General features: G+C 31.7%; 1 protein-coding gene across 2 annotated transcripts in view; it reads right to left on the reverse strand.

The window, feature by feature from the left end:
- LOC145239823 (tetratricopeptide repeat protein 16-like) overlaps positions 1-26,699 on the reverse strand; it is a 112,403-nt gene that overhangs the window by 15,410 nt on the left and 70,294 nt on the right. For both annotated transcript variants that reach the window (XM_080103354.1, XM_080103355.1), the window contains exon 11: positions 19,137-19,293. In XM_080103354.1, the coding sequence (XP_079959480.1) occupies positions 19,137-19,293 (157 nt within the window). The remainder of the gene's footprint in view (positions 1-19,136; positions 19,294-26,699) is intronic.

Below are 26,699 nucleotides of genomic sequence, written 5' to 3' on the forward strand. Positions count from 1 at the left end.
TATATAAATATATCATATATATAAATATATCATATATATATAAATATATCATATATATAAATATATATCATATATACATATATATAAATATATATCCCGTATATATATATATATATATATATATATATAATCATATATATAAATATATATACGTAGCATATCATATATATATATTTATATACATGATATATGATATATATAATCATATATATTATATATATATGATATAACTATTTATATATGATGTATATATATAATCATATATATTATATATATGATATATATATGGATTTATATATATGATATATATAATCATATATATGATATACATATGTATTTATATATATGATATATATAATCATATATATTATATATATGATATATATATGTATTTATATATATGATATATATAATCATATATATTATATTTATATATATGATATATATAATCATATATATTATATATATGTATTTATATATATGATATGCGTATATAATCATATATATTATATATATGTATGTATTTATATGTATGATATATGTATATAATCATATATATTATATATAATCATATATATTATATATATATAATCATATATATTAGATATAATCATATATATTATATATATATATATATAAAATCATATATATTATATATATATAAAATCATATATATCATATATATATGATATATACATAATCATATATATTATATATATATAATATATAAATGTATTCATATGTATGATATATATATAATCATATCAATGTATATATATATGTATCACTAGAGGATGACCTCCAATCTGTAGTGGAATGAGGACAAAAATGTATTGTCACATTCAATGCTGCTAAGCCTAAGCTTGTTTCCTTCAATAACTACAAGAAACCTTCTCTACCACAAATAGCGATGGCCAAGAACACATTGCCTGAAAGTACTTCTTTTAAACTCCTCGGCCTTACGTTTACAGGGAGTATGAACTGGAATGGATACATTGAGAGCATTGCCAAGGCTGCTGCAAGGAAGGTTGGCTCCCTCTACCATGCTAGAAAACTACTTACGCCTGACAGTTTCCTATACCTCTATAAGGCCACCATTCGCCCATATATGGAGTACTGTTGTCACATCTGGGCTGGTGCATCTGCTGCCTGTCTCTCGCTCCTGGACAGGGTTAAAAAGAGAGTCGCCAACCTGATAGGTCCTGAACTGTCATCTAGGCTTCAGCCTCTGTCCCATCGGCGAGATGTTGCATCCCTCTGCCTGTTCTACAAATACTTTAATGGTGAATGCTCTGAGGAACTGCAAACACTTGTACCTCCCCGACGTAACTACCCCCGACAAACCCGACAAGCTACTAAGTCTCATCCCATTACAGTAGAGATCCCTAGGTGCAAGAAAGCCTTTTACTCCAATAGTTTCTTCCCCAGAACTGCGGGTCTTTGGAACTCCCTTCCGGGATTCTGCTTTCCCAACGGCACTGATATGCAGAAGTTCAAGTGTAATGTTAACAAACATCTTTCTACTCATCTACCTTCATAATGACCCTGCTAATTAAGTCCCTGATAGTAGCCCCCTGCTTCAAAGTGGCACTGTGCCTTGTTTGGGGTAAAAATTGAATAAAAATTTTTTTTAAAAGTATATATATATATATATATATATATATATATATATATATATATATATATGTGTGTGTGTGTATTTATATATATTATACATATATATAATATTATATTATATATGTATACATTTATACGATATATATATGTATTTATATATATGATATATATATATTTTATATATAATATAGACATCCATGATATGATATATACATGATCTGATATATATATGATATATATATATGTATCATATACATATATCATATATATATATATAATAGCATATATATAATATATATATCTAACATATATATCATATCATATGCATAATATCATATTATAACATTATATATATCATATATATATATCATATCATATATATCATCTTATATATATATCATATTATATCATTATATGTATATATATCATATTATATCATTATATATATCATATTATATCATTATATATATATTTATATATATCATATTATATCATTATATATATCATATCAATATATATATATTTATATATATCATATCATATCATTATATATATATTTATATATATCATATTATATCATAATTTATATATATATCATATTATATCATTATTTATATATGTATCATATAATTATATATATATCATATTATATCATTATATATATGTATCATATCATTATATATATATCATATTATATCATTATATATATATGTCATTTCATTATGTATATATCATAATATATCATTGTTTATATATATGTATATATATCATATTATATCATTATATATATATCATTATATATATCATATTATATCATTATAGATATATATATATATTATATCATTATAGATATATATCATGTTATATTATTATAGATATATCATATTATATCATTATAGGTATATCATATTATATCATTATAGGTATATATCATATTATATCTTTATATATGTCATATTATATCATTATGTATATATCATGTTATATCATTATATATATCATATTATATCATTATATATGTATCATATTATATCATTGTACAGGGTGGCCCAAAAGAAACGGGCCCTAACTCTAATTAGGTCCCGTTTCTTAGTGTTTTTTTCCGAATGAAATTAAAATTTGGTCATAACTAGTTTATTATATTCAAAACATCACATCAAAACACTAGGGTTTGGGGCCTTTTTTTCCCGGTTCTACAGCATATGTTCCAGATGGCCTCCATTTAGCTTCTTTTTTTTTTTTGCCACCCTATATATATATATATATATATATATATATATATATATATATAAAGTTACCTGAATTGAGTTTGTCAGTAAGAGTTTTAAAATAAAGCTGTATTGTTGTTTTATTTAGGGCAACAAATTTATCGTTCTACACCATATATATATATATATATATATATATATAAACACTTGCAAGATTACATTATTTTAAAGTCTTCTTTAAAAAATCAATACAGGTAACAATGAGAGACATGTGCAAAGTCGTTGCACTCCTTCTGAAGCCAAGCCTGAGTCTCTTTTAATTTGTGGGCCAGCACCGAGTACGTTTGCCATATCTCGATTCTACCAGTAGTCACTTGATTGTATCAGAAATTACCACACTCTTCATCACATGCACGTACACTTTGGTGTTGACTTTCAAGCCGACTCCAAAGATGTAAGGTGGCATGATCTGGCCCTTTACTTGAAACAACACCAAAGACACTAACCGTGGCTGGGAACTTTGTTGAACTGTGCCCTCAAGCATTGAATCATACAAATTTGCATTTTGAGGATGCTGACTATGGTCCTGCTGTCATAACTTTGATCGATAGAGAACATGTTATACAGTGGCGAATCTTTGATCTTGCTTGTTGAACATTGTGTCACTTTCAGACATGATTGAAGGCTCCTATCGCTCTTGGGATTTGCATACAACTGGCTACCTAGTAGATGGTCTGTAACAAAAAAAGAAAACTGGTTTTCATCAAAAGGAAATGGAATCATGTCGTCTTTTATAGGGAGACAATTTTATCGTTCCACCATGTATATATATATATTAAAATAGGTAAAATCGATTTCCTTTCTAATTCAGACATAATCCCACTTCTTTCAACATTCTTGCATTTTATATGGCTTACCTACTTCTCCTAGATAAGACCTCCAAAGAGAAGGTGGCTGTCATGTTTACTCAAATATCATCATCTACTCCTCTCACCCCCAGAAACACCGGAGATTACTTGTTTGTGTTTCACTTTCAGCGACACTGTTTCCTGCTATCTACCGTACATTTCCGATCAGAATAATGACTGCTTCCGGTTTGAATTATTCTTTCGGATATTCGAGTCGTTTGTCTCATATACTGTTTCTTACACATTCAAGAATAGTGGGTGAAATTAACAACAGCGTGCAGAGTAAATTAGAGGTAGTGCCTTTAACTGGTATCCTTTTTCATTTTGTTTTTGAGTTTAGCGTAAGTAACTTTAACATAGTATGTTCAAAAGTTATTTTAAAATTTATTTATGAAGTATTACAGATTAAATGAATATATTGTTTGCAACATATGTCCTTTGATTTGCATATCTATTAATATTTTCCTAGTAACAATAACCCTTCTACTATAGTATTCCAATTTTGGGACCGGCATTTCTTCATTAAGCCAAAACAACAATTTAGCAACTACGTTTTTTTATTTTTTACTTACTTATACAGTCGATTTTAACCTTGACGTAAGACATTGTTGTTTATCCCCCCCCTCCCATCGAAAAAAAGAAAATACTGGAACACATTCTGACCATTTTCGGAATAAAGAAATATTGGATTTGATGTTAAATACACTGACCGTTATTGCTAGTCAGCACGACAATTCTTCCACTATTTGTATCTTATATACGAATTATTTTATAACTCTTTTTGATTCATATGGAACTCATGAATTTTCTGTCCTTGGTCAGGGATGGATAAATCATTCCAGATTGAGGCAAGTGGCCGGAGGAAAACAAAATAGTATAATTGATTGTCAAAAATGAAATAATCGTTTACTTGAATCACCTGCAAAACGTTAGCTGTAGAAGGAAACACCCTGTTGCCGAAAAAAAAACACCTTGGGGTATTACTATACAGAGAGCGATGTCTCATAGGTGAAAGTGATATGTGTTACAAATTCTTATATAATAACCCGAAATTGATATTATGAATTGATTGACGATTTGGGCCTCACTCACCCACACTCCTTCACCGCCACCGACAATAAAGATATAGTATTATAATTTCATTTAACTTCAAAGTCTCAATATCTTCTGATGTAGAGATTTAAAACAACAACAAATTTTAAACACATTAATCCGATCGTCAAACGTGTATTCGTATCTCATATGATGCAATCGTTATTTTCTAACTAAAATTGATATAATTTATGCATAAAATGTTTGCATGTCTATAGTATCAGAAACTACTAAATGAAATTCAATCAAATCTGACCTGCATATAGGTCAACTTTACATAATAAAGTTTAGCCATATAACTAAGTCAACTTTACATAATAAAGTTTAATCATATAAATAAGTCAACTTTACATAATAAAGTTGAGCCATATAAATAAGTCAACTTTACATAATAAAGTTTAGCCATATAACTAAGTCAACTTTACATAATAAAGTTTAGCCATATAAATAAGTCAACTTTACATAATAAAGTTTAAGCATATAAATAAGTCAACTTTACATAATAAAGTTTAACCATATAAATAAGTCAACTTTACATAATAAAGTTTAACCATATAAATAAGTCAACTTTACATAATAAAGTTTAACCATATAAATAAGTCAACTTTACATAATAAAGTTTAACCATATAAATAAGTCAACTTTACATAATAAAGTTGAGCCATATAAATAAGTCAACTTTACATAATAAAGTTTAGCCATATAACTAAGTCAACTTTACATAATAAAGTTTAATCATATAAATAAGTCAACTTTACATAATAAAGTTGAGCCATATAAATAAGTCAACTTTACATAATAAAGTTTAGCCATATAACTAAGTCAACTTTACATAATAAAGTTTAGCCATATAAATAAGTCAACTTTACATAATAAAGTTTAAGCATATAAATAAGTCAACTTTACATAATAAAGTTTAACCATATAAATAAGTCAACTTTACATAATCTTAGTCAAAATTGCAGACAGGTCAACCTTACAACATCTAGATCAACCATGCAGATAGGTCAACTTTACATCGTTTTATCGCTCAATCTTGCATATAAGTCAACTTTACATAAACTAGACCACTGCTGAAGATCAATAAAATAACAAAATATTGCCAAATAACCTCATAGAAGTGGACTTCTAATAAAGTTATATAAAATATATGAAAGAATACCTGTCCCAGGACGGACAAAATTAATTTCTCAAATAAAACAGTTTTGCATCAATTTTATATCTCTTTACGAAGAATTAATTTGAGATATGATGTTTAGAATTCTTTTTCTAATTTTTATCAAAGTCCACTACATGATTTTGATTCTAGATAATGTCTAAAATTTAAGGCTAAAATCAGAAGGTCTTAATAAGAAACTGGAATTCAGGGAATCTTCCTTAATTGGTGTCTAATGACTATGGATCAAATTCGATGCAAATCTGAAATATTTGATTTTTCAAGTTGGAGATTGTGTTCATGTATTTCTCACCACCCACTAAATATCCTTTAAAATACTCCAAAGAAATCGAAATTTAGAGAATATCTACTAATTGATGCCAAATCTGTTAATATACTAAAGGTATGAATTTGTTTGTCACCGTCTCAAATTTTAACGCCATGACGTAATTTCTAGAAAACTTTTCAAACGTAACCACGAAGGCTGGAAAGCTATAAGTTTTGGGTTCGATTCTAGTTGATGCACCGACGTCATTTTTTTTTTTTTTTAATTTTTGAAATCACTATGATGGAGTATTGGCTCTATAATGATGAATACAAAATCTGCATGAATTAAATTATATTTAAGCATATTTTATGGCCGAATCACGTCGGGGGTGGGGCACTACTAAATATTGGGTACAATATAATAATCAAAAGAGAACTGGCTTTATAATAATAAATATGAAACCTGCATGCATTAAAATATCATATTTTAGTGTATCTTACGACCGATCAATGCTTTTCTAATATTTTTTTATTGTGGAGTTTTCACAAATGGCTTCTATTCATTTTTACCCCTTTCGTATAAAACTAAATTAAACTTAATATAATCCACATTTTGATTCTTTACGCTTGCAGCAATATTCTAAAATCCATAATAATTAATAGTAAATTAGTTTAGTAGTGAATTCTGTGCATACAAATATGCAGTGTGGAAGGATAAAATTATCGCCCTAGAAAAAATGAGCCAACTTCAACAGCTATATTTTCATTCCCCGGTCAATTAAGGAGAAATCCTTCTAGACTAAGGTAACTCTTTTGTTCCAATTCAGCGTGCCTTTTTCAGTAAGCTGGATGTATAAAAATATTGACCGAACTTTTTAAGTTGCAAGTTAAAGAATATGTGATAGAAGAAGGCTGCATCGCGCGGTATTTGACAGAAGATGGATACGTGTAGCAAGTCTGTGTGTACGAAGAGGAGCCAAATTTGAATACGTGTTCCCCGCCTAGGTGTGGAACGCGCAGTTCCGTAAAGTAAAATTTAACAAATAGCCTCTCAGCTAGCTGAGTGTGTGTTCCATCCATCCCTGATTAGGAAGCCTCCAAGATCCCCACCCCCTCTTTCTTGCAATTTTTGTTTTCACCCCCTCCTCTAAATTTCACTCATCTTGGACAGAAAGAAATACAAACTAACCCCCATTCCTTACCCACAAAATTTTCTTTTCTTTTCTCCATTCACCCCCATCTAGAGGGTATCCCCACTTAGAGACTGACGCCAGGTTCCTTTTACAAACCTAGTGGAACGGGCAGTCTATCAACTAGACGGGGTTGGGAGGGTCCTACTATTCCCCTCCCCCTTTTTTCCCCCCACCCCCGACACAAATGAATTATTGTACCATTTTTATTGTTATCTTGTTTTGTTTTTACACGTCAATAAAAAATGTTTTTAAAAAATTGGGAGTTAAGTAGGATGTCGCCCAGTATGAAAGGGTGAATGTGGTATTATGGTGAAAGATACTAGCTGGGAGAAACTTTTGATTTTGTTTAGTTCTGGAGTGACAAGGATGACCAACGACCCCACAATCCCCCCTTTTGAGTTGGCCATGTGCCTAAGTTTTTTGTTCATTGTTGATTTTCAATGTATTTTTAACATGAATAAAGGATTTAATATCTCAAAGTGTAGTATCTGTTCTTCAGATGCTGCACTTCAATTTCTTGTTCTCTGTCAGTGGAGGAAAAATCCTTCACGACTGAGACAGTTTTTATTTTTGTTCCTTTTCTCCACATTAAAAAACGACCCTGGTGTCGAACTCTGTCCCGTGGGGAGGCATTGTAAATAAGAACAATGGAGTAAACAACTGTTATTTCGTTTTCTCTGTTATATCCATCATTATCTTTTTTAATTATAAGCATGACTGGTAAAATTTCTCTTACATAACATTTATTATTGCTATGAATGAGTAAGCGTTTTTTGTTTTGTTTTTTTCCCCCCCTGTCGCCATTTTGGTCAATCAAACGCACTAGATGCGTTAAGAAATGTACAGAAGATAACAAAAGAGGTTTCACGGGAAATTTCTTAAAACTAATCAATTATCAGCAAAACATTTAACCTTTGCTTTGAAGTCAATTATTCAAGTGCATCGTTTATTCATTGAAAAGTAGAGCATATATGTTTTTTGTTTTTTTTAATGAGAAACGTTTAATTATTATATCGAACAAGGGAGGTTAATGCTTTCTTTACTATTTGTTTAATTCATCCTTATATTTTTACCTACTTTTTTTTATTGTTTTTGTCCGTCATTTTGTATTGGAAAGTATTAAAATAATGAAAACAAACATGTTTTTTTTTTTAAAGTACATATATTGTATTCCGAAATACACACACATATGCATATAAATTAAATTTTGGAATTCAATTCTGTAAATTAAAAAATTTATAACAAATATAATATCCGACAAGGAATACAAAAATTAAAAGTTTATTATATATATATATATATATATATATATATATATATATATATATATATATATATATATATATATATATATATATATATATATATATATATACGTATCTCTATAATATAAAGCTGGACGTCTGTGTGTGTGTATCTGGTCACGAATAGGCTCCTATATGGTTGACTATTATAGAAAACTGATCATATATAATGATAGAAGATGTATCGAGACAGGAATGGGTATGTTTGATCTGGCATAATGATGATTCATTAAAATTGTGGGGTCTGGTGCATTGTCCAGGTGGAAATGCCACTGACCTGATTTGAAGAGTGCTGGCCTCTTCCGGTGGAATCTCGTCCTTAAGCCCATTAAAACCTAAACATATTATTCCTGTTTACTGTCTATCCAGTGGGAACCCACTGCATGTAAATCATGCCTATGCTGTTAAAAAATTGGATCATCATAAGTTTCTGGGTGGATTTGTCTGTCTGGCCTTCTTTGGTCTGAGAGAGCCAGCATACTTCCACTGGAAACTGTCTCTTGATCTCTGGGTTATAGCAGTAGATCCAGCTTTCGTCACAGGTCACCAGAACATCAACAACTTTGTGATTTGAATTGATTAGCTCGACCATCTATCTGCTGACATGATAACGTCTTTCTTTCTGATCTTCTTTGAGTGCCCTTCAGATAAACTTCGTGCAGATCTTCCACATCTTCAGTTCATCATGAATAATTGTGTGTATAGTTTCCACATTAATATCAAACTGTGCACTCATTGTTTCTATAGTCACACAGCGATCCTTATCCATGAAATTCTTTATTTGGCCAATCAACTCTGGTGTTCCGACTTTCTCACCTCTTCTCACATCTGCCATCTTCCCTCACAGACTCACTGTCTTCCTTGAATCTTTTATACAACTCAAAAGCTGATGCTCGATTCATGCAAGATGGTCCAAAAACTGTCTGACGCATTCTATGGCATTTTTTCCAAGTTTAAAATAGAATTTTATTGCATATCGGTTTTTTTAAATGTCCTAGCATCCAGATTGCATTTTTGAAATTCACCAGCTGTGACAATTAGGTTTTAGTAGGGGGTATTCCAATTCCTGCTGTAGCTGTTCATTTGAACTTGATTTCACAAAAATTCGTCAGTCATCTCATAAGATGTATAGCAATAGCATACTGAATTTTGAAGAGTCTATGACAATTTTAAATGCCTGCAAAAAAGTCTGGAAACTTATTGAAGGCACCTCGTATGCACACACACACACACACACACACACACACACACACACACAGATATATATATATATATATATATATTAAATGAAAGATGAGGAATAAAAATTATATATAACTTTATTACATCATCAGAACAAGGGGAAATTTAGAAACAAACTCTTTAGACAACGTTATTTCGAAGCTAAATGCTTCTCATCAGAAGAGGGGAAGGGTCAGAATTATACAATATGCAAATATAAAAAAAACTGGTTTATAACATTTAAAGATGAAATGAGAATAAGGAATAGGATAAAATGGTAAATAGTAATTAAAAGTATGTACAACATATGAGCGTAAATCAGAAAGTAATATATATGTAGGTAATAGTAAAAAAAAATATAAGCCACTATGAAATAATGGGGATCATTAAATGAGAGCGAATAATAAAGAAAGGAAAAAAATAGAGAAGATGAAAAAGTGGAGAACCTCTTGATTATGTTGAGCTTTTCTTATCTTGCTAAGTTTTGCTTTGTTAAAGATTTACTCTTTGATGATAACATAATTATATATATATATATATATATATATATATATATATATATATATATATATATTACACACGTTTTATTTTTTATTACCGTATTTTTCTGTTAAGTTACATTTTTGTTTCGGTCGTGTAGCCGAAACAAAAATGTAAATTAACAGAAAAATATGGTAATAAAAAATAAAACGCATATTTGCTCTACAACAGTATTGAGCACTTTCTTCGGGTTTTTATTAATTACCATTTCTACTAAATATATATATATATATATATATATATATATATATATATATATATATAAAGAATAAAAATTACAATACGTTTACCAAGGTAATCAAAATGGTAAACTTAAAATATATTATAAATATTAAAGAGTTAATATTTACTAGTAAAATAAGGACTATCCACTTATCTTGTGTTTCCTTTTTTAAAATTAAATATGTTTTTAACTCTTTTTCAAGATGTCTTTTAACATGTTTTATTAATCATTTGTTTATATATATATATATATATATATATATATATATATATATATATATATATATATATATATAAGTAAGAGAGACAGATAAAGGGAGGGAGAGACCAATGTGGTTTTAAATTATGATAAAAAATTGATTAAAAAAACAAACAAAAATCATCAGTTTATGCTTAACCCATCACCTATTCATCATTATCTCTATCTCTCTCTCTCTCATATATATATATATATATATATATATATATATATATATATATATATATATATATATATATATATATATATATAACGGTGTTTTGGTTAAATGTTGTTTGTTTTTTTTTCAATTATATTTCACTTTTTGTGCATACCAATCTGTTTTGTTTAGAAGTTCGATAATATATGTTAAATATAACAACAGAGCATTTATGAAAGAATAACAGTATAGTTACATTTGAATTTTGGAATGTAACCATACTGTTATTCTTATATATATGTCGATTTTTTGTTTTTAATTTTAACGATAATTAAATTCGGTATGATTTATCTCCCTCTGGAGAGTAGGAAGTTTTCTCCCTTAAACCTGAATATTCACCCCATATTTTTTGGACGTAAACAAATGCACACATATAAACAAATTATTATTCAGATCTAAGGGAGACAACTTCCTACCTCCCAAGTGGGGAGATAAATCATACTGAATTTAATTATCGTTAAAATAAAAAAATAAAAAATCGACCTAATTTTAAAGCGATAAAAATAGCACGTAATTACAACTGGGGGCTAGTCATATGCACACCTGTGGGCTAGTTGTATGCACACCTGATCATAATCTCTATGATTGTGAATTTGACCCTTGGTATAGTCAGCCATGTTGATGAGCCATAGATACAATGAAACATCTCTATGAATAACTCTCTATCTATCTCTATCTCTCTCTCTCTCTCTCTCTATATATATATATATATATATATATATATATATATATGAAGACTACCTATCCAGAATGGGTAAAATTAATTGCCTAAATTGAACAGTTTTGCAGCACTTTCATATCCTAGCATTAACATTAAAATTAAGATATGATTATACTTAATCTTATGTTTAGAATCTTTATTTCAATTTTAATCAAAATCCTTACATGATTGTGTTTCGAGAAAATGTATAATAGCTAAGGCTAAAAGCAGGAAGGTCTTCAGAAGAATTTGAAATTCAAAGAAATTTTAGTTAATTTTTAGTGTCTAATTACTATGGATCAATCTCAATATAAATCTGAGATACTTGAATTTTCAAATAAAATGTTGTGGCCATATTATGCTTCCTCGAACATCCTTTAAAATCTCAAAATAATTTGGGGAATATTTATTAATTGATGTCTAAGACCTATTATTTGGATTTCACAAGAATCAGCAGAATCTGAAATTTCACAAAGTGTAACGTTACATACATGTTGACATGTAGACACTGACGCAAGTCAACAAAGACAGGAAAAGAATTCGACTCACTCTTTTTCAGTGAAACAACAGACATTTGTTTACAGGTACTTTCCAGAATAACGCCTTGTCTCTTGTTCAAAAGTCTTTGCATATTCCAATGTGCTTACCAAAACTCTGCTGTGTCGAAGACGTGGTAATTATTTTCCGGCTATTTTCAGTACGCATCTTCTCCTGTCACTCTCAGACCACCTCTGACACACGTCTATCTCTCTCTTTTATAATCTTTTTCTTTTCGTCTTCATCGCTGTGACGTCACCTCGGTCATTTGCTTACATCTGCTGCTGTGATACGTGTATCAGCGCTCTGTTATAAAAGGGCCTCCACTCCCATTTTACTTCCTAAATTAAACTATTATACTTTCAGGCTTAACAACTTATGTTCAAAAACTCATAATGATCTGTTAATTAGTTTAGGAGTGAATCGTGTATGTACAATTATATTTCTCAAATCTTTTCTCCATCTTTTCTGACAAGCTCGCTGGAGCCACTCAAGGGATATAAAAGACACCGCGCAAAAGCCAACTGCCTCTTTTTTTTTTTCTGTCGTTCCAGCAACATGGCGCAAACGCGTACATCCGGTCTAAAAGGGAAAATATGTTTTTGCAGCTTAAATTTACTTTTTCGAACTGATCAGGATAACTACTTGACAATCGACTCGGACATATTTGCATGGAAATGATTTACCCTTAATTGGATCTGCTTTATTCTAAGAAGAAATTTAATTCTTTTTTGCCTTATTTCTTTTAAAGAACATTATTTCCTCAGTCCAGAAAGACTCTCATTTAATTTCGGAATCGAAAACAAACTTTACCATTTCTTCTCTCGTGCAACGACAGAGTACACATACATAAAAAAAAAAAATGATGCTTCCTTTAATAAATTTCTATATTAAACGCTGAAACCGGTCGCCATATTGCTAATTACTGACACCTTTTTTTTTTTTTTTAGGGGTTGGGAGATATATATTTATGCTCACGCCACGGTTCTGATATCAGGCATCAGTGAATATCGACCAATCCCTTGCATATAAACATATATGCATTCCTAACATTCAACCATCATCCATACCTTTAGTTGTGTGAATGATTATTATATATACAAGATTATTCAAATCAAATTGCATATTCCTAGATCGAATTATCTAAAAGTAGCTAGTGAACATACAGACAGACAAAAACACATCCATCGTAGTAGTATATATCAAAATAGTTTAATATATTGGCACTAAGATAATCACTGTTGAGATCATCTTTTGGTGGACAAGTCATTTCGTTATGCGTAAACAATAGATAATAACGTCGTCGATTTTCAATTTCGCTTTCCATAGATTTTCCCACATGTCTGGAAGCCCCCCGCCCCCATCTCACCTTATTATCATTGTCTCATGCATAGCTGATTCTTAATAAACTGGTTTCATTGTCGTCTTCAAGTTTCAGAACATATTCAGATTCAATTAATATTTATTACTTTTGCACAACAAAGATTTTATAAGTATTCCAGAAAGAGCTCTTATTGCTTGTGTGTTTGATTCCCATCTAGTTTTAGAAAAACCTGGATAGTTTCAACATCTAATCTTTATAGGATACAAAGAAGTTGAAGTGACCGAGATTTCTTACAAAGTTTTCTAAATTTGGCCATTTGACCATGTCAAGAGCATAAGGACCTGTAGCGCAGTGGTTAGAGTACTTGAGAAAAAAAATCAATTGTAAAAGTTTTATTCTCCTGAAAGTTGAAAGTTTAATTCTCATTGTGGGCGACTAAAAAGTACAATTGCAAATTACTTAGGACCTAAGAGAACAAGAGCATGCTACCCCTGTGGAGTAAATAAAAGATTCTGCTCAAAATTCCGTCCAAATTCCAGAGCTGACAGAAACATTCCCGAGTTCAACAAGATACACCCGAAGAAAGTTGGAGGTTACATCGATCAAAACGTTCTGAAAATAACATTCAAGATGAGAACAGTAGTCCGAAGATTCCTAATATACGAATAACCAATCGTCATCTCAAGAATTCAGAAACCGAAGAGCAGAATTGTTCAGAAAAGAATAAACCTTCCTCCAATAACAGAAAACTTCCTCAGTAGATGACTTTACTGGTTTAGCCTCTGTGTGTGCGACATTAACCCTGGACCTGTTGCTCCAGTTTTCTCCAAAGGAGGAAACTTCTAGGGAATATTACATTCACAAGTATATTCCGGTCAGGGAAAATTACAATGTTAGATTTTGCAGTTACTGCATAGAAATGTCGTTCTCCTCCAAAATGGTGACCCTTTTGGTACTAAACAGACTTAACGTCACTTAACTTTAGTGATCTGATGACAAATCAGTGTATCAACGTAATAATGGCATATGGTTTGGCTAAGTACTAAGTCGTCTCCCATAACCTGACAAAGAGAAGACTTATGATGTTTGTTGCGCTGACACGGCTGTCATGATATTAACAGTCCTCAATAGAATTTTGAGGCATACATATAAAAACCTGACCAAGTGAAAACCTGGCTCTTGTAGATACAAGAAAAATCTCTTAACAACAAAAAGAGAGATTTTTTTTGGTATATAAGGCATGAACATTGACTAAACTTCGAACTGATCACAACCATAGATATTGATGGTTGATCATTTTTCTTTCTTTTTTTTCTGTAACAAATAAATAAATCCATATTTCTGTTGTGATGTGCTCATGAAGTTGTGATCAATTATTGTCAACCATCATCCATAGGTACCAACAGGTGAATAAGTAAATCCCGTGTCCTCAAAGAAAAGGTTAACACGGCGTACACACACCGAACAGCTAAAAAAAAAGAGTCTAATATTGCATAAAGGTCAGGAAAATTTGTCTTTTCGAATCGCAATAAATGGCTGGCAAACGTTGTGTAGATTTGACCTGGGTGTTTGTTTTTGTTGTATAGAGTATAGAACTGTTCTCTTTCTTTGTTTATCAGAGGTTCGATTGTACGTCTGTTTCTCTCTCTCTCTCTCTCTCTCTCTCTTCAGACAAATGCAAAATTGCCGAGAGGATTGTCTTCAACAAATGGCTGGTACATGATTGTAGCATAGTAATTAAGCACGCATCATAACCACCACCATCATCAGCGGTTTAACGTCCGTTTTATATGTTGGCATATGTTGGACAACTTTAAGAAATTGATATCCAAACTAACCTATCTCTGGCCAGGTTTTTATTTACCCTTCTCTTTCAAATCCTTCTTTATCACTCCATTCAAGGTTTTTCTTGGCATTGAATGGAATCTGCTACCTTAACTGATTTATTTTTATAAAACTTAAACCTGTTTTTTTTTATTTGTTAAACATAACAGAAAATATCCCATACAGATTGTTTTTTTATAAATCTACATTATTTAAATATATCACATGGCCTTGTTGACTGCAAAGCGATTTGGCATATTAAAACAATGTTATATATATATATATGTGTGTGTGTGTGTGTGTGTGTGGATTGCCATAAATAACAGGGACGTTCCCAGGGTGATGAAAACAAAGTTGTCAGCTCTACTACATAATCAAGTTACCTGAATTGATTTTTTCAATAAAAGTGTTGTTTTCTTTAAGGTGACACTTTTATTGCACCACCCTGTATTCTGTATTTTTATATATATATATATATATATATATATATATATATATATATATATATATATATATATGTGTACTTTTTTTAAAAACTTTTATTGAAAAAAATCAATTCAGGTAACTTGATTATGTAGTAGAGCTGACATCTATTCAATGTACTGCCTTCAGTCTCAATCACCGCCTCAATACGAGTCCAGAACTGGGAGCATGCCTTTTCCACCAGCGCCAGCAGCAGCTCCGCGAATACTCGGTGGATGGTGACGATCAAGCTGGTTTTGGTGTTCTGGGAAGTCATGTTAGTGATGTTCTCAATGTATGAACAAACGAAGTAGTTCAGGTCGGGGAGGAAGGGGGCTGGTAAGAGAAAGGTACAAAGTCGTAGCACTCCTTCTGAAATCAAGCTTGGGTCTCTTTGGACTTGTGGGCTCACACCAAGTCCTGCTACCACACCTAACGGCAACCTGATTACACCAAGGGATCACCACACTCTTGAGCAAATCCAGGTATATTTTGGTGTTGATTTTGAAGCCGACTTCGAAGATGTGAAGTTACATGATGTAGCCCTCACTTGAAACCACACCAAAGACCATAACCATGTCTGGAAACTTTATTTTCATTACCCTGGGCACATCCCTATTATTCGTGGCAATTCAGTGATGCATTTTGAGGGTACCGGCAATGGTTCTGTTGTCATAACTTGGATCAGTAGAGAGCATGAGTTGTACAGCGGCGCATCTCCGATCTCGTTCGTTGTACATTGTGTCACTTTCAAACATGATAGCAGGTTCTTATCGCTCTTGGGATTTGTACACAACTGGTCAACTAGTAGATGGTCTGTAACAAAATAAGAAAACCGGTTTTCATCAAATGGAAATGGAATCATGTCGTCTTTTCTTAGGGCGACAATTTTATCGTTCCATCTTGTATTTTCTGTTTTTCTTTAATTGTTATTGTTGTTGTTGTTGCACTAACTAACCTAAGTCTTGTACTTACAAAAAAAAACCCCAAAAAAACAAAACATACAACCACATGTGCATAACCACCGTTGTCATTGTTCTACGGTACAATGGCTTTGTGGACAAAGGTCAGTTCTTGAGAAGGTGGTTATGGAAAGTGGGGGGGGGGTCGTACAAATAATAAAAAAAAAAAATCAGGTTTCAGAGAAAAACATTTCATAAAAATAACAAATTTTTGAAAATGGTAACTCATTGCATAATAACGAAATCCAGAACAATGAATAACCGAAATTAAAATTTTATAAGGTTACGAAGTGGGTCATTTTGACCTAGGAGAAAAAAAAAAGAAAAGAAATGAAAAGATTTGAAAGGGCGAACCGGTTTGTAGAAAAGGAGAAAGAAATAATAATAATAATAATAATAATAATAATAATAATAATAATAATAATAATAATAATAGAGGAGAAGAGAAAAATGGAAAGAAGACAAAAGGTCAAAGGAAGATGGAAAAAAGAAATAAACAAATGAATAAATAAAAGTACAATACGAGAGAGGATAAAAAAGGAAGGAAAGAAAGAAAGATGGAGAGAAAATAGGAACACAAAAAGGGGAAAAAACGGAAAGTGAGAAAGAAGAAAAGAAGAGGGAAAGAAAGAAAAGGGAATAGAGGAGAATAAATGAAGAAACACAAAAAGAAAGAATATAAGAAAAATGTGAAAAATGAAAAAGAAGTGACTTAACATGCTTAAACAATATTTTCAGTGCAAATTTGAGAGAAAGAAATAGAAAAGAAAACAGATAGAAAGAGAGATAGATAGAAAGATAAAAAGAAAAAAGTAAAAAGAAAACAGAATGAATGGAATAAAAATGAAAGAAAAAGAGAAAAAAAAGAAATCGAGATCGTTGTTTCTTTTGTTTGACGTTTGCTTGAGTTTATCCTTATATACATAAAACATGGCCACAATTATGAGAATTACTATTGGCACGTGATGACCTCTAATACATAATAACTCTCACATCATGGTGCATGGTGGTGGGGGGTTATGGTGGAGGATGCTGAAGCTCATTAACAGTAAACGGACCTGTTTCGATTTTGAATCAAGTCCTTTCGACGGTTGGATTACTAAAAGAATAAAACTGTAGCTAACTACACGGACTGGAAACATGGGTATACCAAGTTCGAATCTACTTTTTTCACAGAAACATTCATCTGCTCCACACCTGACCTTGTCTCTTACCTTCTGGGTGGAGGTAAATACTCAAAGAATCGGGAATGCACCAGAAACCTTTAGATCAAGGGTTCCCAAACATTTTAGTACCATGCCCCATTTTTCTTATCACAAATTTCTTCATTTCATCCACAAGTTTCTTTGTATACCACCAAATTTCTTTATGTCTCTCACAAATTTCTTCATGTTCTCTCACAAATCTCTTTAGGTCCTCTCACAAATCTCTTTAGGTCCCCTCACAAATTTCTTCATTTCGCTCGCAAATTTATGTGTATCACAAATTTCTTCATATCTCTCAAATTTCTTCATTTCCTCTCACAAATTTCTTTCTGTCCTCTCACAAATTTATTCGTGTCCTCTCACAAATTTATTCGTGTCCTCTCACAAAGTTCTTCTATTCCCTTGCAGAAAACAATGAATTCATTGTTGATCTTTTTTTAAAACTTCTCCCTTATGGATTTATAATACATCAGTTTGGAATTAACGTAATTACTGTGTTTTTGTCTTCAAATGATTTTCGAGATGACACCCTCTCTTCATGGATTATTATTATTATTATTATTATTATTAATAATAATAATAATAATAATAATAATATATATAATATACGCAAAATATAATACAAGTGTACACCCTCTGTAAAAAATTACAAAATAAAAAATTGTGCTTTGCTCATATTTGCAGAAATATTCATATAAAATATTTTCTCTATTTTTTTAACATTCCAATTTCGAGATGCTTTGTTTTTCTTTCTTAATTTTTTGCCGATTGAGACATTATTTTATATGATTACTAGAATACCCGTCCCAGGACAGGTAAAAATAATTTCTCAGTCAGAACAGATTTGCTGCACTTTCACCAAAAAACGATGGTGAAGTGTATCGTTTTTCTGTCATTTTTGGCGGAGGATGTATACTAGCTTTTGATATTACTTACCTTTTTCTTTTCCCAAACGAGGCTAGCAGTGGAGCTGCGTCCTGCAGTAAAATCGGAATTGTTAGATATCACGGGTGATGCTTTCATATTTGCTGATAAACATCCTTTGCTAGAAGTTTGTGAAAGTTTCTCTAAGCAGTTATCTTCACCCTGTTTACTAAATGAAAGAGGTAAACATATTAGGTTTTAGAATTTTTGAGATGGGGATTTGAATAATTTGAATTATTCAGACTAATGTTCTCACTTTGGTTGTTATTTTCACAACGTTTTTGATGATCTAGCCTCCGACCTTCTTCAGGTACATCTTTTCTCATAGGCCCATAACATAACAGATAAAGGTGCTGATTAACAATCAGTTCTCAGTGAAAGTCTTCTTGAAGTTGGTTTATTTATCGCCCTATCACGGTCGGAAGATGTGACACAAGGTTGGAAAGTATGATTTGAAAAGCCAGTGTCCTAGGAGAAAAGCAACATTCTAACAGCTAAAAAATGCTTTTAGTAGCTGTTAGAATTCCATGGTGTGGGCCCTTCAGGCAATTAGCAATAAACTAATCTCTTCTTAAAGGTTGAGAAGATAAAGCTTAGGAGGGTGAACCTCTTAGAATTACACAGGGCCATACCTCAACCCAACAAAGAACAAGCTACCTCAACAGTGGCTGTGATTCTGCTGGACTTATTTTCGTATGAAATAACCCTGGAGGTTCTAGTGGTTGAAGGTTCAATGCTTATTGCTAGCGATAACTAAGAATAACTTAATAATTAATTAGCACATAACTATTCTTGGTTTACAGATTAAGAACAATCTACCATTGTGGATCAAATCAAAGTTCCAAATTCTGTATAGACGCATCTTTTTAAACTTTTTGAATTTTTATGTTGAATTCGAGAACTCATGCAGAATGTCGAACTGAACTCTTTGTTTAATCCGTGGAGGTAGATTGTTCTTATTCTATCAGCCATGATCGGGTAGAAGTGTTAATTTATTATCATCTTATTCTTATTTATCATTAAATATCCAGCAGACTATCACTTAGAAATGATGGTTAAATGAAATGATGGTTAAATGAAATGATGGTTAAATGAAATGATGGTTAATAAACACCTTTGTCCATCATGTGACGTGTCTATGCGAAAAGATATACCTGAAGATCAGAGATTAAATCTGCCAAAACGTTTTGAAAATAACAACCAGATGAGGACAGTTGGCTGAATAATGCAAATTATACAGAAATAAACATGCTTTAAAAAAAAAAACTAAAATAAAACAAAAAAAAAACACTGTATTTAATTTTGGGTGGTTTTGTTTTCTAAAATACTACCCCAATAAATGAACATCTGGACCAATATTTATTTGTAAGTCTGTCTCTTGGCAACTTCACTTAACAACTAAGATAAATATCTGTTATATGGTTATTTTGTTTGTTGAGGGAAAGCAAATAGCGAGTATTTTTTTATTTTTTAGGCATTTATGTTCATTCCTAATTTGCAATGCAACATACTAAAGCTCATTAATATTAGACTCGACATCAGCAAATGTTTCACAGTATAGCGCAATATAATCTCGACAGAGCTCCAATCTATAGTTCCTCCCTATGAAACACACGCATCTACCTGTAAGGTGTCAAAAACATCCCTCACTTTTTATCTGTGGCTAAAACTAAATGAAAATTCCATGAACAGTTTTTTACCTAGAACTGTCCGTCTGTGGAACACAATACCATGTGGCTACTTCCGGCGGACTAGTATGACCATCTTCAAATCCAACACGAATAAGTTTCTGTTGAGCCATCCTCTTAAATAATTAAGCCCTACCCAAGTTCTTACCATCTAGCTAACACTTAACCCTTATCTTAAAGTGGCCTCTGGGCCTTAATAAGTGATGAATCTCTTAAGTAAAAAAGAAAAAAATTATCTAAATCATTCCACGATAACATAAAAAAAACTCTTCTAAGGCATTCATATTGACCAAGTCAGTGGTGTAATTGAAAAGTGTTGGCGAAAGAACACATCCTTGTTGAATGCCAGACAATATCTCATAGGGTTCCAAAACCTCATCATACATGCACATGCAGGATTGTGTTGAGCTTTAATATGTTTTAATATACTTTAAGAAGATGAACGAATTTAGATGGAATACCATCTGCTTGCATAATCTTCAAAAGTTAAATACCATCAGCTTGCATAATCTTCCAGAGTCAAATACCATCTGCTTGTATAATCTTCCAGAGTCAAATACCATCTGCTTGTATAATCTTCCAGAGTCAAATACCATCTGCTTGCATAATCTTCCAGAGTCAAATACCATCTGATTGTATAATCTTCCAGAGTCAAATACCATCTGATTGCATAATCTTCCAAAGTCAAATATCATCTGCTTGTATAATCTTCCAGAGTCAAATACCATCTGATTGCATAATCTTCCAGAGTCAAATACCATCTGATTGTATAATCTTCCAGAGTTAAATACCATTTGATTGTATAATCTTCCAGAGTCAAATACCATCTGATTGTATAATCTTCCAGAGTCAAATACCATCTGATTGTATAATCTTCCAAAGTCAAATACCATCTGCTTGTATAATCTTCCAGAGTCAAATACCAACTGATTGTATAATCTTCCAGAGTCAAATACCATCTAATTGTATAATCTTCAAAAGTAAAATACCATCTGATTGCATAATCTTCCAGAGTCAAATACCATCTGATTGTATAATCTTGCAAAGTCAAATACCATCTGATTGTATAATCTTCCAGAGTCAAATACCATCTGATTGCATAATCTTCCAGAGTCAAATACCATCTGATTGTATAATCTTCCAGAGTCAAATACCATCTGATTGTATAATCTTCCAAAGTCAAATACCATCTGCTTGTATAACCTTCCAGAGTCAAATATCATCTAATTGCATAATCTTCCAGAGTCAAATACCATCTGATTGTATAATCTTCCAAAGTCAAATACCATCTGCTTGTATAATCTTCCAGAGTCAAATACCATCTGATTGTATAATCTTCCAAAGTCAAATACCATCTGATTATATAATGTTCCAAAGTCAAATACCATCTGCTTGTATAATCTTCCAGAGTCAAATACCATCTGATTGCATAATCTTCCAGAGTCAAATATCATCTGATTGTATAATCTTCCAAAGTCAAATACCATCTGATTGTATAATCTTCCAGAGTAAAATACCATTTGATTGTATAATCTTCCAGAGTCAAATACCATCTGATTGTATAATCTTCCAGAGTCAAATACCATCTGCTTGTATAATCTTCCAGAGTCAAATACCATCTGATTGTATAATCTTCCAGAGTCAAATATCATCTGCTTGTATAATCTTCCAGAGTCAAATACCATCTGATTGCATAATCCTCCAGAGTCAAATACCATCTGATTGTATAATCTTCAAAAGTCAAATACCATCTGCTTGTATAATCTTCCAGAGTCAAATACCATCTGATTGTATAATCTTCCAGAGTCAAATACTATCTGATTGTATAACCTTCCAGAGTCAAATATCATCTGCTTGTATAATCTTCCAGAGTCAAATACCATCTGATTGTATAATCTTCCAAAGTAAAATATCATCTGATTGCATAATCTTCCAGAGTCAAATACCATCTGATTGTATAATCTTCCAGAGTCAAATACCATCTGCTTGTATAATCTTCCAGAGTCAAATACCATCTGATTGTATAATCTTCCAGAGTCAAATACCATCTGATTGTATAATCTTCCAGAGTCAAATACCATCTGATTGTATAATCTTCCAGAGTCAAATACCATCTGATTGTATAATCTTCCAGAGTCAAATACCATCTGCTTGTATAATCTTCCAGAGTCAAATACCATCTGCTTGTATAATCTTCCAGAGTCAAATACCATCTGCTTGTATAATCTTCCAGAGTCAAATACCATCTGCTTGTATAATCTTCCAGAGTCAAATACCATCTGATTGCATAATCTTCCAGAGTCAAATACCATTTGATTGTATAATCTTTCAGAGTCAAATACCATCTGATTGTATAATCTTCCAGAGTCAAATACCATTTGATTGTATAATCTTCCAGAGTCAAATACCATCTGATTGTATAATCTTCCAGAGTCAAATACCATCTGATTGCATAATCTTCCAGAGTCAAACACCATCTGATTGCATAATGTTCCAAAGTCAAATACCATCTGATTGTATAATCTTCCAGAGTCAAATACCATCTGCTTGTATAATCTTCCAGAGTCAAATACCATCTGATTGTATAATCTTCCAGAGTCAAATACCATCTGCTTGTATAATCTTCCAGAGTCAAATACCATCTGATTGTACAATCTTCCAGAGTCAAATACCATCTGATTGTATAATCTTCCACAGTCAAATACCATCTGATCGTATAATCTTCCAAAGTCAAATACCATCTGATTGTATAATCTTCACGAGTCAAAAATCATCTGCTTGTATAATCTTCCAGAGTCAAATACCATCTGATTGCATAATCTTCCAGAGTCAAATACCATCTGATTGTATAATCTTCAAAAGTCAAATACCATCTGCTTGTATAATCTTCCAGAGTAAAATACCATCTGCTTGTATAATCTTCCAGAGTCAAATACCATCTGATTGTATAATCTTCCAGAGTCAAATATCATCTGCTTGTATAATCTTCCAGAGTCAAATACCATCTGATTGTATAATCTTCCAGAGTCAAATACCATCTGATTGTATAATCTTCCAGAGTCAAATACCATCTGCTTGTATAATCTTCAAGAGTCAAATACCATCTGATTGTATAATCTTCCAGAGTCAAATACCATCTGATTGTATAATCTTCCAGAGTCAAATACCATCTGATTGTATAATCTTCCAGAGTCAAATACAATCTGATTGTATAATCTTCCAAAGTCAAATATCATCTGATTGCATAATCTTCCAGAGTCAAATACCATCTGATTGTATAATCTTCCAAAGTCAAATACCATCTGATTGTATAATCTTCCAGAGTCAAATACCATCTGCTTGTATAATCTTCCAGAGTCAAATACCATCTGATTGTACAATCTTCCAGAGTCAAATACCATCTGATTGTATAATCTTCCAGAGTCAAATACCATCTGATTGTATAATCTTCCAGAGTCAAATACCATCTGATTGTATAATCTTCCAGAGTCAAATACCATCTGCTTGTATAATCTTCCAGAGTCAAATACCATCTGCTTGTATAATCTTCCAGAGTCAAATACCATCTGATTGTATAATCTTCCAGAGTCAAATACCATCTGATTGTATAATCTTCCAAAGTCAAATATCATCTGATTGCATAATCTTCCAGAGTCAAATACCATCTGATTGTATAATCTTCCAGAGTTAAATACCATCTGATTGTATAATCTTCCAGAGTCAAATACCATCTGATTGTATAATCTTCCAAAGTCAAATATCATCTGATTGCATAATCTTCCAGAGTCAAATACCATCTGCTTGTATAATCTTCCAGAGTCAAATACCATCTGATTGTATAATCTTCCAGAGTCAAATACCATCTGCTTGTATAATCTTCCAGAGTCAAATACCATCTAATTGTATAATCTTCCAGAGTCAAATACCATCTGATTGTATAATCTTCCAGAGTCAAATACCATCTGATTGTATAATCTTCCAGAGTCAAATACCATCTGATTGTATAATCTTCCAGAGTCAAATACCATCTGATTGTATAATCTTCCAGAGTCAAATACCATCTGATTGTATAATCTTCCAGAGTCAAATACTATCTGCTTGTATAATCTTCCAGAGTCAAATACCATCTGATTGTATAATCTTCCAGAGTCAAATACCATCTGATTGTATAATCTTCCAGAGTCAAATACCATCTGATTGTATAATCCTCCAGAGTCAAATACCATCTGATTGTATAATCTTCCAAAGTCAAATATCATCTGATTGCATAATCTTCCAGAGTCAAATACCATCTGATTGTATAATCTTCCAGAGTCAAATACCATCTGATTGCATAATCTTCCAGAGTCAAATACAATCTGATTGTATAATCTTCCAAAGTCAAATACCATCTGATTGTATAATCTTCCAGAGTCAAATATCATCTGCTTGTATAATCTTCCAGAGTCAAATACCATCTGATTGCATAATCTTCCAGAGTCAAATACCATTAGATTGTATAATCTTCCAGAGTCAAATACCATCTGATTGTATAATCTTCCAGAGTCAAATACCATTTGATTGTATTATCTTCCAGAGTCAAATACCATCTGATTGTACAATCTTCCAGAGTCAAATAACATCTGATTGTATAATCTTCCAGAGTCAAATACCATCTGATTGCATAATGTTCCAAAGTCAAATACCATCTGATTGTATAATCTTCCAGAGTCAAATACCATCTGCTTGTATAATCTTCCAGAGTCAAATACCATCTGATTGCATAATCTTCCAGAGTCAAATACCATCTGATTGCATAATCTTCCAAAGTCAAATATCATCTGCTTGTATAATCTTCCAGAGTCAAACACCATCTGATTGCATAATCTTCCAGAGTCAAATACCATCTGATTGTATAATCTTCCAGAGTCAAATACCATCTGATTGTATAATCTTCCAGAGTCAAATACCATCTGATTGTATAATCTTCCAGAGTCAAATACCATCTGATTGTATAATCTTCCAAAGTCAAATACCATCTGCTTGTATAATCTTCCAGAGTCAAATACCATCTGATTGTATAATCTTCCAGAGTCAAATACCATCTGATTGTATAATCTTCAAAAGTCAAATACCATCTGATTGCATAATCTTCCAGAGTTAAATACCATCTGATTGTATAATCTTCCAAAGTCAAATACCATCTGCTTGTATAATCTTCCAGAGTCAAATATCATCTGATTGCATAATCTTCCAGAGTCAAATACCATCTTATTGTATAATCTTCCAAAGTCAAATACCATCTGCTTGTATAATCTTCCAGAGTCAAATACCATCTGATTGTATAATCTTCCAGAGTCAAATATCATCTGCTTGTATAATCTTCCAGAGTCAAATACCATCTGATTGCATAATCTTCCAGAGTCAAATACCATTAGATTGTATAATCTTCCAGAGTCAAATACCATCTGATTGTATAATCTTCCAGAGTCAAATACCATTTGATTGTATTATCTTCCAGAGTCAAATACCATCTGATTGTACAATCTTCCAGAGTCAAATAACATCTGATTGTATAATCTTCCAGAGTCAAATACCATCTGATTGCATAATGTTCCAAAGTCAAATACCATCTGATTGTATAATCTTCCAGAGTCAAATACCATCTGCTTGTATAATCTTCCAGAGTCAAATACCATCTGATTGTATAATCTTCCAAAGTCAAATACCATCTGCTTGTATAATCTTCCAGAGTCAAATACTATCTGATTGCATAATCTTCCAAAGTCAAATACCATCTGATTGTATAATCTTCCAGAATCAAATACCATCTGATTGCATAATCTTCCAAAGTCAAATACCATCTGATTGTATAATCTTCCAGAGTCAAATACCATCTGATTGTATA

This window comes from Euprymna scolopes, chromosome 19 (assembly GCF_053919585.1).
Source record: "Euprymna scolopes isolate OS-2025 chromosome 19, ASM5391958v1, whole genome shotgun sequence".
Lineage (NCBI taxonomy): Eukaryota > Metazoa > Mollusca > Cephalopoda > Sepiida > Sepiolidae > Euprymna > Euprymna scolopes.